General features: G+C 40.2%; 1 protein-coding gene across 4 annotated transcripts in view; it reads right to left on the bottom strand.

Annotated features, from left to right (window-relative positions):
• kif1b (kinesin family member 1B) overlaps positions 1-14,061 on the bottom strand; it is a 103,132-nt gene that overhangs the window by 16,569 nt on the left and 72,502 nt on the right. For all 4 annotated transcript variants that reach the window (XM_052105250.1, XM_052105249.1, XM_052105248.1 and 1 more), the window contains 7 exons: positions 7,599-7,717; positions 7,370-7,455; positions 4,295-4,424; positions 3,326-3,470; positions 3,099-3,189; positions 2,433-2,551; positions 1,587-1,642 (listed from right to left, as the gene is read on the bottom strand). In XM_052105250.1, coding sequence (XP_051961210.1) covers positions 1,587-1,642; positions 2,433-2,551; positions 3,099-3,189; positions 3,326-3,470; positions 4,295-4,424; positions 7,370-7,455; positions 7,599-7,717 — 746 coding nt within the window. The remainder of the gene's footprint in view (positions 1-1,586; positions 1,643-2,432; positions 2,552-3,098; positions 3,190-3,325; positions 3,471-4,294; positions 4,425-7,369; positions 7,456-7,598; positions 7,718-14,061) is intronic.

A 14,061-nucleotide genomic window follows, 5' to 3' on the forward strand; every position in this document is an offset into this window, starting at 1 on the left:
ATTTTTCATACGAGGTAAAAGACAAATGAGGGACTCATTGGATGGGATTTAAATGCGTCACTACAGTCACAATACATAAAGCACAGCACAGAGCGAATCACACTATTAATCTAAACTACTCTGCTCCTTTATGCTGCCTGTGAGGCTCTGTACCAACCGTGGTGTTTGGGCACTCTGAGCACCGGGCTGTTGGGTACAGAAAGAAAAGGGAAGTGGGAGAGCTGATCTGCCCCATCCTCCAGATTGGCGATGGCCGTTGAGGCCAGAGCGTTGGCATGCTCCGAGAGCGTGTCCAACACCTGGCCATGCACGTACCCACTCACTAGATACCTGATCAACTCGATCTTACGTGCATGATCTGACAGGAAGACACCAGGTAAGAGAGCCAGGTGAAATTGGAGGTAATGTGTGTTGAAATGAAAAAGAGAGATTATATTAAATGTGCATGAAAATGGAAAAGGACGATGGATACATTAAAGTCTCATTTTCTAATGAGAAAAACAAAACAACTGAAATATTTGCAGAGGTGAATGGCTTGATGAATGACACTTAGGGCTTTGTTCACACAGAACACAAATCCAATATGGTTTACAAATTCAATTTGTAGGACAGATTATCCATAGTCTCGTTTTGTAAATTCAGACTGTGTTGCCAATATCCAGTGTATCAGCATCAGTTGCAATAGTGATGATTTAAGCATCAGCATTATACTGTATTAAGAGTCTTTCTCATACACTACTGCAAGTAGCTGGACGCAAAACAGGAAATTTTGCCTTTACTCATATTTATTAGACCAGATCAGACTGAGACACACTCCAAAAACTCGATTATAAACAGATTTTTAACCACAAATGGATGTTGTTTGGATCTGGACCAAAATATTCCAGTATAAAAATAAAAATAATAAAACAAAAACTGATTGAGCAAAGCCTTAAAGAGTCAAAAAATCCTAATGCAGTTCCTTAAGAGAGACTTTATTTGACAGGTGTTGAAAGGAGTCTCAAATAGTCTGCATCTACAATCTATAAATCACATAGTGCTCTACAGCTTTTCCAATTATCTTCAGTCTGACTGTAACTTCTCCAGTTTCATCTAGCAATATCTCAGACTATATAAAAGACTGACAGCTTAAGGGAAAGATCAATACGCAGTCAAGACAGATGACACTTTAAGGCTGCAGTCTTAGTTTTATATTTGGTCACAAATTTGTTCCCAATCAAAGAATGGAAAAAAAAAAAAAAAAACAGACGGGAAAGACACTGCTGACACCAGCATCTTTTAAATGGTCTTGTCGGATATATGGGATCTGAAGTCCTCTGAAGGAGATAATTGTGGCAAATAAGAGAGCCAGATATTACAGCATAATTTAGAACTGGGAGGTAGTCATGTAATGAATTACAATAATAATAAGTGAGGAGATAGAGCGAGACTAATGCTCTGGCAAGGATTATTCAAGAAATCTGCTGTATTGTTACTTATGCAAATTTAAGACCTTTCAAGCTGTCTTCTTGTACATGTAGCATTCTTTATAGAGAGAAATTAAGTTGCAGTTTTTGAGTCGCGCAGCAGCTGGCATCATACTGTACCTGGTTTAGACAGAGGCATCGGTGGGGGGTAATACTTTCTGGAAGGCTGAGAAGGGCTAAGAGAGAAGAACATTCAATTAGATGAAAAAAATAAAAACAATATTGTTCTCTCAACATTTAATCACCCTTATGCCAGCCTAGATGTGAATGGCTTTCTTTTTTCTGCTGAACAAAAATGAAGATTTTTAGAAGAATATCTCAGCTCCATTCAATGCAAGTGAATGGTGGCCAGAACTTTGAAGCCCCAAAAAGCACAGAAAGGCAGCATAAAAGTAATAAAATCAACTCCAATGGTTAAATACATATCTTCAAGAAGAGATATGATAGGTGTGGGTGAGAAACAGATACATATTTAAGTCCTTTTTTACTATAATTTCTCCTCCCTGTCCAGTATGTGTCGATATGCATGGAGAATGCAAATTGCTGAAAACAAAAGAAAAAGAATGTGGAAGTGGAAGTGGACATTTATAGTAAAAAAGGATTTAAGCATTGATCTGTTTCTCATCCACACCTATAACATTGCCTCTGAAGACATGGATTTAACCACTCGATTCTTAAGGATTAATTTTAGCTGCCTTTATATGCTTTTTGGAGCTTTAAAGTTCTGTCCACCATTCACTTGCATTGAATGGACCAACAGAGCTGAGATATTCTTCTAAAAATCTTTGTTTGAATTCAGCAGAAAGAAGAAAGTCATACACATCTGGGATGGCATGAGGGCATGTTAATGAGAGAATTTCTATTTTTGGATGAATTATCACTTTAATGTCAGTGATATGATAATACAACTTTACCCAGCATATGATTACACTTATCTTAAATTAATACTGAACAACAAGGCATTACCTGACCAATTCCTGTCCATGAAGATGGAGTGGGTGCTGTTGGTAATGGCCGAACACTTCAAACACAATTGGCTTGGTCTTTATGTACTCGATAAAGGACTCTGTCACCTCCACTGAGATCTAGACATGAAAACCGGAAGAAAATTGAAAGTACATTCATATTTGCATAACTATGTGCAATAGTGTGGCATTATTATTATAATGATCATGCCTGATAAAATGCTATAAAGCTGAAGGGAGTCATTTATCATTGTTACAACACTTTCTTCAAGCCAAGCTTAATATGTAGACAAAATTAATAAAGCCATCTGTAGGTTGCATTCCTCAAAAAATGTAAACACTGTCTCTCAGCACAATAAAAAGCATTGCTCTGTTTGTTTGGGCATCCTGGCCTGCCTGACACAGCAACATTGGCACAAATCAATGGCATGAATTTGGGGCAGACTACCTGTTTTGTTGACCAATGGAAGACATCGGAACGTACAGGAAACCAGTTCGAAAACAATCATTATTTTTACAATTCCCCTTGGTGATGTTAGTTGTGCTAAAATGACACACTTCAGCTTTAATGAGAACACACTTATTAACACGAGTGGTGATGCTACCATCATTTATCTTTTTTTGTTCTCCTTAAAAGCTTGTCTCTCACATTGCTTTTAACACTTACATTCTGTACGTGGTAAAAGCCCAGCGGGGCTCCTTTGCCTGTGTTCTTCAGGGGCTCTGTGCTGAATGCCTCATCGTGACGATGGTGGAAACTGTTGGCAGTACAAGACAGGATTACCAAGAGAAGCGTGACTGAGCGTATGCGTGATTTGTGTGTCGGTGTGTGCGTTGTGTCTGAATAAAGACCAATGATATGACAGAGAATGGGTGTTGTGGAGGCTGACTCACTTGAACTGGCAGAAGATGTCTGCGTATTCAGGCGGGATGCCGTTGGCCTGCAGAACAGTGACGCGGAAGGTGAAAATGCTGCCCACCTCCAGATGCTCCGGCAAACCATCAGTCAGCTTTGTGTCTATGTTACCCAGCTTCAGGTCTAAAGACACAAACACAAAATATTTTTAAATATACCAGATATATGAAAATCTATTTGATCTGATTTAAAATGTTTTGATGGAAAACGCCAAAATTAAAGATTGTTATTGTTTACTCACCCTCATGTCCAAACCTGTATGTTGTTATTTTTTACATGAAAACAAAAGATTATCATGTGTGGCTTTAGAAGACTCAGAAAATAGTGCATAAGTCGTATGGGATGCTTCTATGGTGAATTTTTTATTTTATTGTTTTTTTTTTTTTTTCATTTTTGGAGCTTAACATTTATGGTCATTATGAACTTGTGTTGTTGTATGGAAAAGACCAGGGTTAAGATTCTTCAAAATATAACTTTTTTTCTTTGCTCACACGAGTGTGAGTAAATAACTGAATAATTGAATAAAATACAAATTTGGTCAAGTTGAAGTTAATATGTTGGACTTTAATGTCCACGTTTGAACATTTGGAAAATTATTAAAAAAAAAGTAAAAATAAAATTCCATACTTGCTTTAGCATATTCCTCTTCATGTAAACAATAAAAAAAAATACAGAATACATCAACATTTGAATAAAGAGCGTCCCTTGTCTGTAAATCTTTTTCTGTGCTCTTTGTATCTTTGTGGTCTTTTACTAACGTGTTAAAGCCACTAGAAAAATGCTATTGGCTCCAAAGCCTTCCAGTCACCGAAGCTCGAGTGTAAATCAAAATGCAACATATCAAAAGACAACAGCATCTGTCTGGATGTGAAAGCTTTTTTTATTCTGACTGAACAGCTTTGTGCAGAGCTTAAGGTTTGCCAGCTGACCTGTGCATCCACACTCACCCATTTCATTTATTCTGTTCATCTCCTCAGAGGGGGTGATGACCTCTGAACTCTGACCTTGACCTTCCACAATACGCAGCTCTTCTAAAGAAAAGCCAGAGTGTGTCATGGTCACGGAGGAGAAATCACTCTGGATTGGGTGAGAAGAAAAAAGAGACATAAGAGAAGATAGGAGAGAGAATTGAGGGCGGGGTTCTTCAAAAGGCCCTCAAATGGCCTTTTATCAGTAAAAATTGTGTTTGCGATGACGTCATGCTTAAAACACACTTTGTCGCATAAGATCTGGTTTATCGCAAAAGAAATCTACCCTTTCCATACAGAAATGTGTATTGCTAATTGTGTACCTTTTGCCTCCCAGATGTCACTAATGTTTTTCCTCCGAAGTCTTTGTAAAATGGGGTAAAATGGGAGTATTGAGACAATGAATTGAAAATAGACAGCTTTCTGTCATTATAATTTCACAAATAAAAGCCATCAGAAGAGGAGGAATTGCAATCAAAAGGGAGCAGTTGCCCTTCTGGTAGGATTGTAATATTTTTCCTGATGTTGCGTCTATCACAGGTATCCACCAGTTAGTATAGGGACCGTCAATTGATGTGTATATGCTGTGTGCACATTAAAGAAAAATGTATGCGATGTAATATCATTGTTTACATATGATACATTCCTGATATTCAATAGGCTATTTTAAACAATCATCTAATCTAAAGCATTGCAGTCACAACTGCATTATGTCCCACATATTTGTCCAGCAACTTTTAACGACCAACTGAACTTTAAAATGAACTTTTGCATCATAATGCAATTTAGATTTTCTGAAGAAGCTCAGCAAAAAAATACAAGCTCAAGAAAAAAGAGGGTTAGATTTAAAATATTTAAAAGCTATTAAATATTCAAAAGTTCATATTCTGAATGTGAACTCTGCAACGGACAAATAGTTCTGATAGTTTATATTCTTGAATAAAGTGCAGAACATTCTGAGAATGTCATTCAGACGACTTTTTTTGTCTACAGAACATGGTAAGGCTAATTTAAGTTTGTGTACAGAAAAAGCAATTAAATAGGCCTAACAATATTTTTTCATTTTGTAATTTTTTTTTTTTAATTTAATGCTTTTTTCATTTGGCAATTTAATACAGGGAATTTTGATGGCACTTTGTAAAATGTAAGATAAACAATACTTCGATAGAACTGGGCTATATGTTAATGTTTCAAAAAAGCACACAGAAGCTTTTTCCCTAGTATTGTGCATTCATTTTTACATTTTTTTAATTCTTTGTGCACAGAGATATTATGGTTTTTGTATTGTGGGCTAATTCCATGACTGCCTTCTATTATTTTGAATGGTTTGGAAAAGCAACTTTAATAAATAAATGGATGGCTACCATGATTAAATTAATCGCAAAGAGTGGCCATTCATTTGTTCTATATGCACTTGTTGATGACAGGTGCATGATACATACAAGATATTTGTGTTGGCACTCCTCAAAGTGTCATGACGCAGATGTGTTTGCAGCATCGGATCTGTGCAGGTATGCTGTTAAGACCAATACATAACAGTGCGAGTAATGCTTCACATACAATAAATAAGCTTTCAAGGATGTATACCTTGTCGTCATGATTAACACAAGCTAATGATTGGGGTGAATATTGTCATGTGATACTATATTTATGCTTTTATGCCAATTTTCCCAACAAAAAGTGTTTCCAAACCACTTTTTCCACAACAATTGAAGTATCAACACTTCAACATAGAGTTTATGCGCTAGAGTTTAAAAGAAAAATATTATGTCGACAAATGTCTGTTTCTTTGCCCACTCTAACCTTTTTTTTATTTTTTTTTTAAGTGCCATTTTCTTTGCAATTCTTCCCATAAGGCCTGCAGTCTTTACTGTTGTACATGAAACTGGTGTTGAGCGGGTAGAATTCAATGAAGCTGTCAGCTGAGGACATGTGGGGTGTCTTATTCTCAAACTAGAGACTCTGATGTACTTATCCTCTTGTTTAGTTGTACATCTGGCCTCCCACATCTCTTTCTGTCCTGGTTAGAGCCAGTTGTCCTTTGTCTTTGAAGACTGTAATGTATACCTTTGTATGAAATCTTATTTTTTTCTTGGCAATTTCAAGCATTGTATAGCCTTCATTCCTCAAAACAATGATTGACTGATGAGTTTCTAGAGAAGGGTTAGTTTCTTTTTTGCCATTTTTGACCAAATATTGACCTTGCATACTGTGGCAACTCAAAAACAAACACAAAGAAAATGTTAAGCTTCATTTAATGAACCAAATAGCTTTCAGCAGTGTTTGATATAATCTCAAATGATTTTCTAGTACCAAATTAGCAATTTATCATGATTACTCAAGGATAAGGTGCTGGAGTGATGGCTGCTTGAAATGGGGTCTGTCTAGATTTGATAACAAATTATTTTTTAAAATAGTGATGGTGCTGTTTTTTACATCAGTAATTTCCTGACTATGCTTTGTGATAAGTTGAATGCCACTTTGGTGAATTAAAAGTGCCAATATCCTTCCGAAACAGCAAAATCTGTACATTACTCCAAACCTTTGGCCACCGGTGTATATTATGAACTTTTTGCTCTTACATTCTACATATTTCCATTTTTTAGATGCTGAAAATTAATTCAGGTATCCAAACTTTGGCATCAGACTTGGTGTGCAAAACTTGCAAAATGTATATTCATGTTGCTTAGACACATTGGCCCAAATGCAAACAGGCCTGTAATTCTAGCACAAATTTTAAAACATTCTAATATAGAAATGTATGATCCCTACACCAAAACCATTTTTAAGAGTTAGCTCTTTATTTTATAATTGTTTTGCCTTTTTGACAGTTTTAACCATATGGACAGTGAGAGATCGTACTTCACGGTATGCTATAGTACCGCTACTTGCATTGTGTTCACAAGTCGCTTTGGATAAAAGTGTATACAAAATAAATAAATGTAAATTAAATGATGGGACTAGGAGTGGGAACGGGAATGGGAAGTTACACAAGCCAGATTCGAAAATGCTTCCCCATCATGGGCACCGTCGCCAAATGTGTTGGAGTCTTACCTTTTTTAAATACTCATCATCGAAGGAAATCTTAGCAGTGCCCGACTGACGCACACCAGAACCATAATCAGGGGCCTCCTCATCCGCTACAACAAAACAACAAAAACGGCAAGTTAAAAAACAACTTATGGGAATTAATGCTTGTAAAGCACAGACAGGTTGGTTTGAGGGACTGCAATTGATTAATTCTCAGACCAGACTTAATTCAATAATATAGAGCAGTGCTCACCATCAATGGCCTGAACCCCCACTCGCAGGAATCCTTGCACTTCTCCCTTCTCTGTTACTATAGCGACACGATGCACCAGGGGCACAGGATACAGCAGGTTACTCAGATACACGAAGGCTCTGGAAAAGGGGGAAAGGTAATTATAATACTGCCAGATAGGTCGAAAATATATACCAATGAAGTCCCATAGTGACGTAAAACGAGCTGAGGGAATATAAGCCACTGCAGCTCGGCACCAAGCCTCGGTTACTTATGAAACTAGCATACTGTTACATTCCCCTCCCTTCTGCCAGAGATGGCGTTACAGTAATGTATGACCAATACCAACAAAGTCATGAGGAAATGACACACCAGAGAACAGCCAAGCTCACATAATGTGATGAGGCAACACTGACATTGTAGAATCTTACAAAAATGCATGGGCAGTACCAGGTGGCAGCAGCACAAATGTCAATGAGGGGAAACACCCCTGAAGGCAGCCCATGAAGAGGAGACAGCACTGGTGGAATGGCAAGAGACTGTCTCAGGCAAGGGTCATTGAGCCTTTTTGTATGCCATGGTGATGACCTCCACAACCCACAGAGACAGCGTTTGGATAGAGGGGCCGCCCTTTTTAATGCCCCCATATCAGACAAACAACTGATGAGATTGTCTCCACTGCAAAGCCTCTACATAACATCTCAATTCCCGCACGAGGGACAAGAAAAGAAATGGTCCATCGTCATTGGACTCATGCGCTATTGGTTGGAAAGAACACAGCTCAATGGACTGACTAATGAACTGGTGCAGCACCTTAGGAAGGAAAGTCAGGTTGGGCCAGAGGGTAACACCAGCGCCTGCCGGTTTCCATCTCATGCAAGACTGACTCACAGACAATGCATGAAGCTCACTAACCCTCTTAGTGGAAGCAACGGCCAGGAGGAATGTCGCATTCAAAGACTTCTACTTAAGGTCTGTATTCTCCAATGGATCAAAGGGAGGTAGAAAAAGAGCTTCCAACACCAAAGGTAAGTCCCCACTGGGGGGCATCTTGAACCTTTAAGAAAGCTGCAAATAAATCTGTGGGACCCAGAGACAAGCCCCAATGGGTGAGTGGTGCACAAAAATGGCTGCCACATAGACCTTCAGGGTGGAAGACGCCTTACCACTTTCCAAAAGACTTTGTAGTAAACTCAAAACTGCTGTAACTGTGCAATGCACATGGTTAAGATCACAACTATCACACAATGAACAGAAAAGCTTCCAGAGATGGGCATAAAGCAGTTGTGTAGAAGTAGCCTTCACACTGAGAACTGTGTGAACAACCAAAAGCTCACAGTCTGTTAGAAGGGAGTCAGCCCAAGAGGCAATACCCATAACTGCAGATGGCCCGGTTCTGGGTGCCAAATATGGCTGCCCATCTGGGATAACAGCTCCTTCCTGGATGAAGCCATCTCAGTCTGCCCACTATTAAAGTTAGAAGTAGGGGAAACCACGGTGTGGACAGCCACCATGGTGCTACCAGCAGCACCCTGGGTCTTACCTGAGCAATGCCGTGAAACATCTCCCACAATAGAGGGATAGGGGGGAAAAGCATACAGGAGACAATCCGGCCAGCTATGCAACAGTGCGTCTTGTACCAACGAACTGGACATCTCCGTCTGGGCAAACAACAGTGGGCAGTGGGTTGTGCCCTCCGAAGCAATCTGCAGCCTGATTGGCTGCCCTTGGCAGATGGACAGCCCTCAATGACACGAAACGGGGAAGCGACCAGGTGAGAATGTTGCGAGTAAGACTTAACAAGCTCCTCGAATTCTTGCACCCTTGATGGTTCAGATTGAAAACAGTTTAAGTATTGTCTGAATGTACAAGCACATGGCAGCCCCCTAGCACTGGAGAGAAGTACTTCAAGGCCAGAAAAACTGCACGCATCTCCAGAAGGTTGATGTGGTTCATAGACTGGCCGCTGATCCCTCTGTGGTTCCTAACTGCACCCCATACCGTGAGGGATGCATCGGTTGTTACCACCTCCTGATGGTAGGGAACAACGCCTAATGCAACACCCACTACCAAAAAGTCCAGGGAAGTGCCCAGAGAAAGGCCAAACCTTGAACTGATATGCTTGGTTGTTGAAACTGAAGCGTAGGAACTTCCTGTGATGCACGGCAATCAGAACGTGAGTATGCATCTGTCAGGTCGATGCTCGTAAACCAATCTCCCTCTGTTACCAACCGAAGAACATCGGTCTTGTGCAACATGTGAAAGGGGAACCTCTTTAAGAATCTGTTATCCTTAAATTTAGGATTGGATGGAAACCTCTGCCTCACTTTGGAACAAGGAAGTAGGTTGAGTTAAAACCATCCCTTTGAACTAGGAGTTGAACTTTCTCTGTTGCTCTCTTCACTAACAAACAACTTCTTGAGAGAGAGCTACCGAACAGACTGAGTCTACCACCAAAGTTGTAATGAGTCCCGAAAACTTCGGGGGCCAGCATCGGAATTGAATAGAAGTCGCCAAGACCCAAGGGTCTGAGTTACTCCGATGACGAGCTGAGAAGTGTTCAACTACAGGCCCGAAAAGCTCAGACCTTGAAAGTTGTGGGGTGCACTGACATGGTCCCCCTGGAGTACGGTGGGAAATGGGGAAACCCTGTGTATGATGCACTTGGACATCATTAGAGCCACAAAATCTCTGCTCTGTGTGAGGGTTGGTGGGAATTTGTCGGGAGCATGGCTATGTAGGCGTGTAACGATAATGAGCAGGTGTAGCTGGCACCCTGAAATTTGAGGCATGTTGCACCTGTGTTACTTGCTGGGTGGTCGAAGACAGATTTGCGTGCTTTCCCAAAACTTCTGAGATGTTCGGACCAAAAAGATGTCCAGGAAAGATGGGTAGGTTCCTCAAGGTCCTTTTGCAATCCTCTGATAATCTTTCCTGAGTGAGCCATACCTGCTGCAGAGCTGTTAGAAGCATCACAGTGGGAGAGCCCAGTTCTCGTGTCAGGTGACCAATGGGCCAGGACCAGAGGGGTCCACTTTAACAGACTCTAAAGTGCTAGTGGCCGCATGAATCAGTTGGCAGATAGTGTTTTCAGCACAAGTGATATAGGCAACAGGCTTTTTTGAGAAAAGAATCCGTGTGGCCACACTGGGCAATGGACTTTCCCTCACAATGCTTAATCCAGAGACACCACCGGCTGTTCAGCTTCTGGCACATTTCACACCCCAATGGACTCTCAGCCATAAAAGATAAGGTACGTGTAGTTTGGATCACCTCTTGGCCTTCCCTGATCCTTTCAGGGTGATAGAAAATTCTGCCACAAAGTATCTGTTGATAGAGACTTGCGAAAGTACACAATGGACTGAACAGGATGGGCATGGTGGTCATCAAGTCCAAGACAAGCCACTGCCGTCTATAGCACTGTCAATGTGTCATCTACCGGAGGTGGGAGAGTCCCTGAAGAATTGCATGAGCCTCCAGAGCCACCCAAGACAGATTAATCTGTGGATCATCAAACCCAGCAGTTTCAGAGTCAAGGTGCAAATGAAATTGTGTATCAGAAGAACACATGGACATAGGGTCAAGGTGGGAGCTATGAGAAATTTAAGGAGAGGTGGAAACCTCTATGTTTGAGTGGAGCCTGTAATAGCTGTAGAGACCAAGCCTGCTGGTTGAAGGGACTGCAGAAGTCACTTTAGCTCCGTCATATCTGAGGAAAGGCCAGCAACCTTTTTTGACAATAGATGCTCTGCCAAACAACTGCCTTTAGAAGTGGATTTTTTCTTAGCCAGAGGTGTGCCAGCAGCTGCAAAGGCACAGCACTTTTAAGGTCTCTGCTGTGAACCTGGTTCTGGTTGTGGAGTGGTGGTGGCATAGTGGCTAAAGCACAGGGCTGTTAATCAGAAGGTCATTGGTTGGAACCCCACAGCCACCACCATTGTGCCCTTGAGCAAGGCACTTAACTCCAGGTTGTTCCGGGGGGATTGTCCCTGTAATAATTGCACTGTAAGTCGCTTTGGATAAAAGCGTCTGCCAAATGCATAAATGTAAATGTAAATGTTGTACAAGATTTGCTTCTCGGTTGTGGTCCAGATCAGCCAAACACAACTGTCTCTCAGACAAAGGTAGCAAGCTACAGTGTGGGCACAGATCCGTAAGTGCTTCACGCAGGTATTGAAGTCCCAGGTATGATGGGCAGCAATAGTGCCCATCATCACGAAGGAGTTCATTAGGACAGAGTCTACAATTCAGGGGATAGGCAGGAGAAATAGAGCTGTAAGCCATTTCATGTCAAGTAGCCCTTCGGATAGAAACACAAGTAATTGCTATATGCAAAGGGGTCAGAACCTCTGGATGAACCGCGACGATCTGTGGAGGAAGGATACCAGAGCGATATTACAGCGTAATTGGCTCAATCACACCCACGGATAGGACCAACAGGTCTAAAGAGAAAGAAAAAATTAACACACAAAATAGCAAAGAAAATGTGTGATAACCACGATCACGGCAGCTCAAATCCAAGAGCTTGTTATTTCAACAGACAGTAATACACTAACAAAAATACAGGCTAAAAGGGAACCTAGCCCAAAGCGTGGATGACAGAACTGAGAGGCACAGTGGCACCGACAATATAAAATGAGCTCTGTATGAATAAAATAAATAAATAAATAAAATCACCGATCGAAGTCTGTTGAGAGCAAACCAATTAAAATCAAAACTGTATTGTCACAACTGGGGATGATGAGTCTTCGCTGCTCCGGGAAAAAAAGCTGTACTAGCCGATGCGAAGAACATTATATGACCTAATCTGAAGGTGAAAGAGGATGGGTGCCGAGCTGCAGTGTATTATATTCTCTTAGCTCGACTTACGCCACTACGTGACATCATTGGTATACCTTTTTTACCTATCTAGCTGGCGCTGCGATCAGGAGGAATGTAACAGAACTGAATGCATAAATAATGAGAGTACAGCAGATGATAACAAATAAGAGCCAGCCGAGCAGTGTTACTCACAGTGACTCAAGCCCCTCTCACACAAGTGCCACAAGTTAATTTCCATTACACTGATTAACTAAATGGATATGATGTGTCAGATGCTTAACCACAAGCTCACTCAAACAAATAATAATAATAAAAAACACTAACAGAAGAACAAAGAATAAAACATCAAATAAAATGGTTGAGCGGTCAACCTTAAAATTTAAATGCCAAAGATAAAGTAGAGCAACAGAATAATGCACATAATGGGTTGTATACAGGGCTGTGTGTAATTCAGAACTGAATTCGAAATGAGGTAACAAACAGTAAAATTGTAGTTTGAATTTGAGAAACAAGAATTAAATTAAAATATATCCATTAACTAATGTACGTGTTGTTTTAAATAATACATAATTTTTTTAGTATGAATTAACCACATGTTTTTATTTAACATACTGGGCAATTTCAGAAAGATGATGATATTAATAAAACATTTTGAAATGCCTCTTAAAGAAAATGTTATTAACTTCAGCCAAACAGTCAATTGTGTGGCAGCAGTGCATAAAATCATGCACATATGGGTCAGGAGCTTCAGTTAATGTTCACGTCAACCATCAGAATGGGACAAAATGTGATTTTGCCGATGGCAAGTATGTTGGTGCCAGACAGGCTGGTTTGCGTATTTCTGTAACTGCGGATCTTCTGGGATTTTCATGCACAACAGTCTATAGAGTTTACTCAGAATTGTGCCCAAAACAATAAATATCCAGTGAGCGGCAGTTCTATAAACGGACACGCCTTGTTGATGAGAGAGGTCAACATATACAGTACACACACACAGATTTATACACAGTATATATATATATATATTACAAAATGTATAAGTAATATGATATATAACAAAAACAAAATTATATGGACAAATAAAACTAAAAATATGTGTTTTAGGTAGGGATGTGCGAGACTAAATGACTAAACGGTTCTGAATCTGCTAATCGACACTGGAATTACTAGTCGGTTAATATTTCCCCCCGTTAAACGGATCATCATTTTTACACATTTAGGCTGCACTTAAATTACTGTCATATTAATGTTACATATTTTAAATAGAATTAATAATACAAATATTATTTTAAAAAGAGGATATCTGGAGCAGAAACAGAGTTCAATTTCTCGTGGCATGCGCAGGAAAATGCCCTCTCGCTAGACAAGCAAACTCAGCAAAGTAGTTATGAAATTACTTCAGTGGTGGTGCGGAAATCGGCATACCAAATGTTTGAAAGTCCCAATGGATGTTTTCACAATCGAGTCTTCTCTACATCTGTGCGAGCTTGTACGTTATTTTTCCACTGTGCAGGCTTTTTCCAAGCGCAGGATAGCATCCTCAGGTGAGTCAAGCCCTGGTCGGCGTGTTAATTTTGCCTAATTTTGAAAATGACTATTTAGGCTAGGCATGCCATTTTTTTTAATCAGCTGATTAAGAAGGCTATTTTCAACAAGGTGCTAA

Source organism: Xyrauchen texanus, chromosome 35 (assembly GCF_025860055.1).
Source record: "Xyrauchen texanus isolate HMW12.3.18 chromosome 35, RBS_HiC_50CHRs, whole genome shotgun sequence".
Classification (NCBI taxonomy): Eukaryota; Metazoa; Chordata; class Actinopteri; order Cypriniformes; family Catostomidae; genus Xyrauchen; species Xyrauchen texanus.